Source organism: Elephantulus edwardii, unplaced genomic scaffold (genome assembly GCF_000299155.1).
Source record: "Elephantulus edwardii isolate Elephantulus edwardi_28Jun2011 unplaced genomic scaffold, EleEdw1.0 scaffold00274, whole genome shotgun sequence".
Lineage (NCBI taxonomy): Eukaryota > Metazoa > Chordata > Mammalia > Macroscelidea > Macroscelididae > Elephantulus > Elephantulus edwardii.
Window position 1 is genome coordinate 2,085,881 of NW_006400024.1, and position 1,291 is coordinate 2,087,171.

At 59.3% G+C, this 1,291-nt stretch overlaps 1 protein-coding gene across 1 annotated transcript in view; it reads left to right on the top strand.

Annotated features, from left to right (window-relative positions):
- Positions 1-1,291, top strand: part of MARCH6 (membrane-associated ring finger (C3HC4) 6, E3 ubiquitin protein ligase) — a 107,050-nt gene that overhangs the window by 56,814 nt on the left and 48,945 nt on the right. Inside the window, 1 exon segment of the mRNA XM_006900167.1 lies at positions 709-828. Within this exon segment, the coding sequence (XP_006900229.1) occupies positions 709-828 (120 nt within the window).

Below are 1,291 nucleotides of genomic sequence, written 5' to 3' on the forward strand. Positions count from 1 at the left end.
GAGAGAATCTGATGGCCGTGGTGGGAGAGCTCTGATGGACATAGTGAGAGAATCTGATGGCCGTGGTGGGAGAGCTCTGACGGATGTAGTGGGGAAATCCTGATGCGTTGAGGACAGCCTTGATGGATGTGGAGAGAGTACTGATGGACATAGTAGGGAGAAGTCTGATGGATTGAGGACAGCCTGGTATAAGGAGGATACCTGTGGTGGGAGGGGATGCATCCTTTGTATCTCCTTTCTTGACAGATGAGGGAACCCTAAGTTGAATTGGGTGTGCAGTACCCATTGGGGCCGTGGACATCTTGCTCACTGACTCGGTCAAGGGTGGAACTTTGAGAGCCCACACCCCTGGGGTGACTGTGTCCCCGGGCAGGGAGCCTGATCTTTTCATGGGGCATGCTCTAGGCAGCCCGTGGAGGTGCTGTGTTTGCTAGGTTACCTCCTGTTGGAGAGAGACCAGTGCCTCTGCTGTGTGGGGCCAGCTGTCCATCCACCGTGGCACGTCCGTCATCCACCGTGGCACGTTACCCTGGAAAGCTCGGGCAGTTGGGCTCCTTGGTTGCGTCAGAGCAGATGCTTTGTGCCTAGCGTCACCACAAGAGCCCCAGAAACACCACATGGTGCTGGAAATTGGGGAGCTTTTTCTCTGGCACCACGGGGACCCCTCCTGTGGGACGGGTCTGTGAGCGTCTCTTTCTACCTGTACAGGTACTGCGCCCCGGTGTGCTGTGGTTCCTGCGGAACCTGAACGATCCTGACTTTAACCCGGTGCAGGAAATGATCCACTTACCCATCTACAGGCACCTACGGCGGTTCATCCTGTCTGTGGTGAGCAGGCTGCTGGCTTGTAGGCGTACAGCAGAGCCGGAGCTCCCCCGTGGTGGGAGACTGGAGGGTGGACGGGGTCCCTGACGGCGGAGACTGGCGGACGGATGGAGATCCCCAACGGTGGGGACTGCTGGACGGACGGGGATCCCTGACGGCAGAGATTGCTGCACGGATGGAGATCCCCAACGGTGGGGACTGCTGGACGGACGGGGATCCCTGACAACTGAGACTGCTGGACGGACGGGGATCCCTTACAACTGAGACTGCTGTACGGATGGGGATCCCTTACAACTGAGACTGCTGGACGGACGGGGTCCCTGACGGCGGAGACTGGCGGACGGAGGGGGATCCCTGACAACTGAGACTGTTGGACGGACGGAGATTCCCGACAGCGCAGACTGCTGGACGGACGGAGATTCCCGACAGCGCAGACTGCTGGACGGACGGAGATTCCCGACAGCGC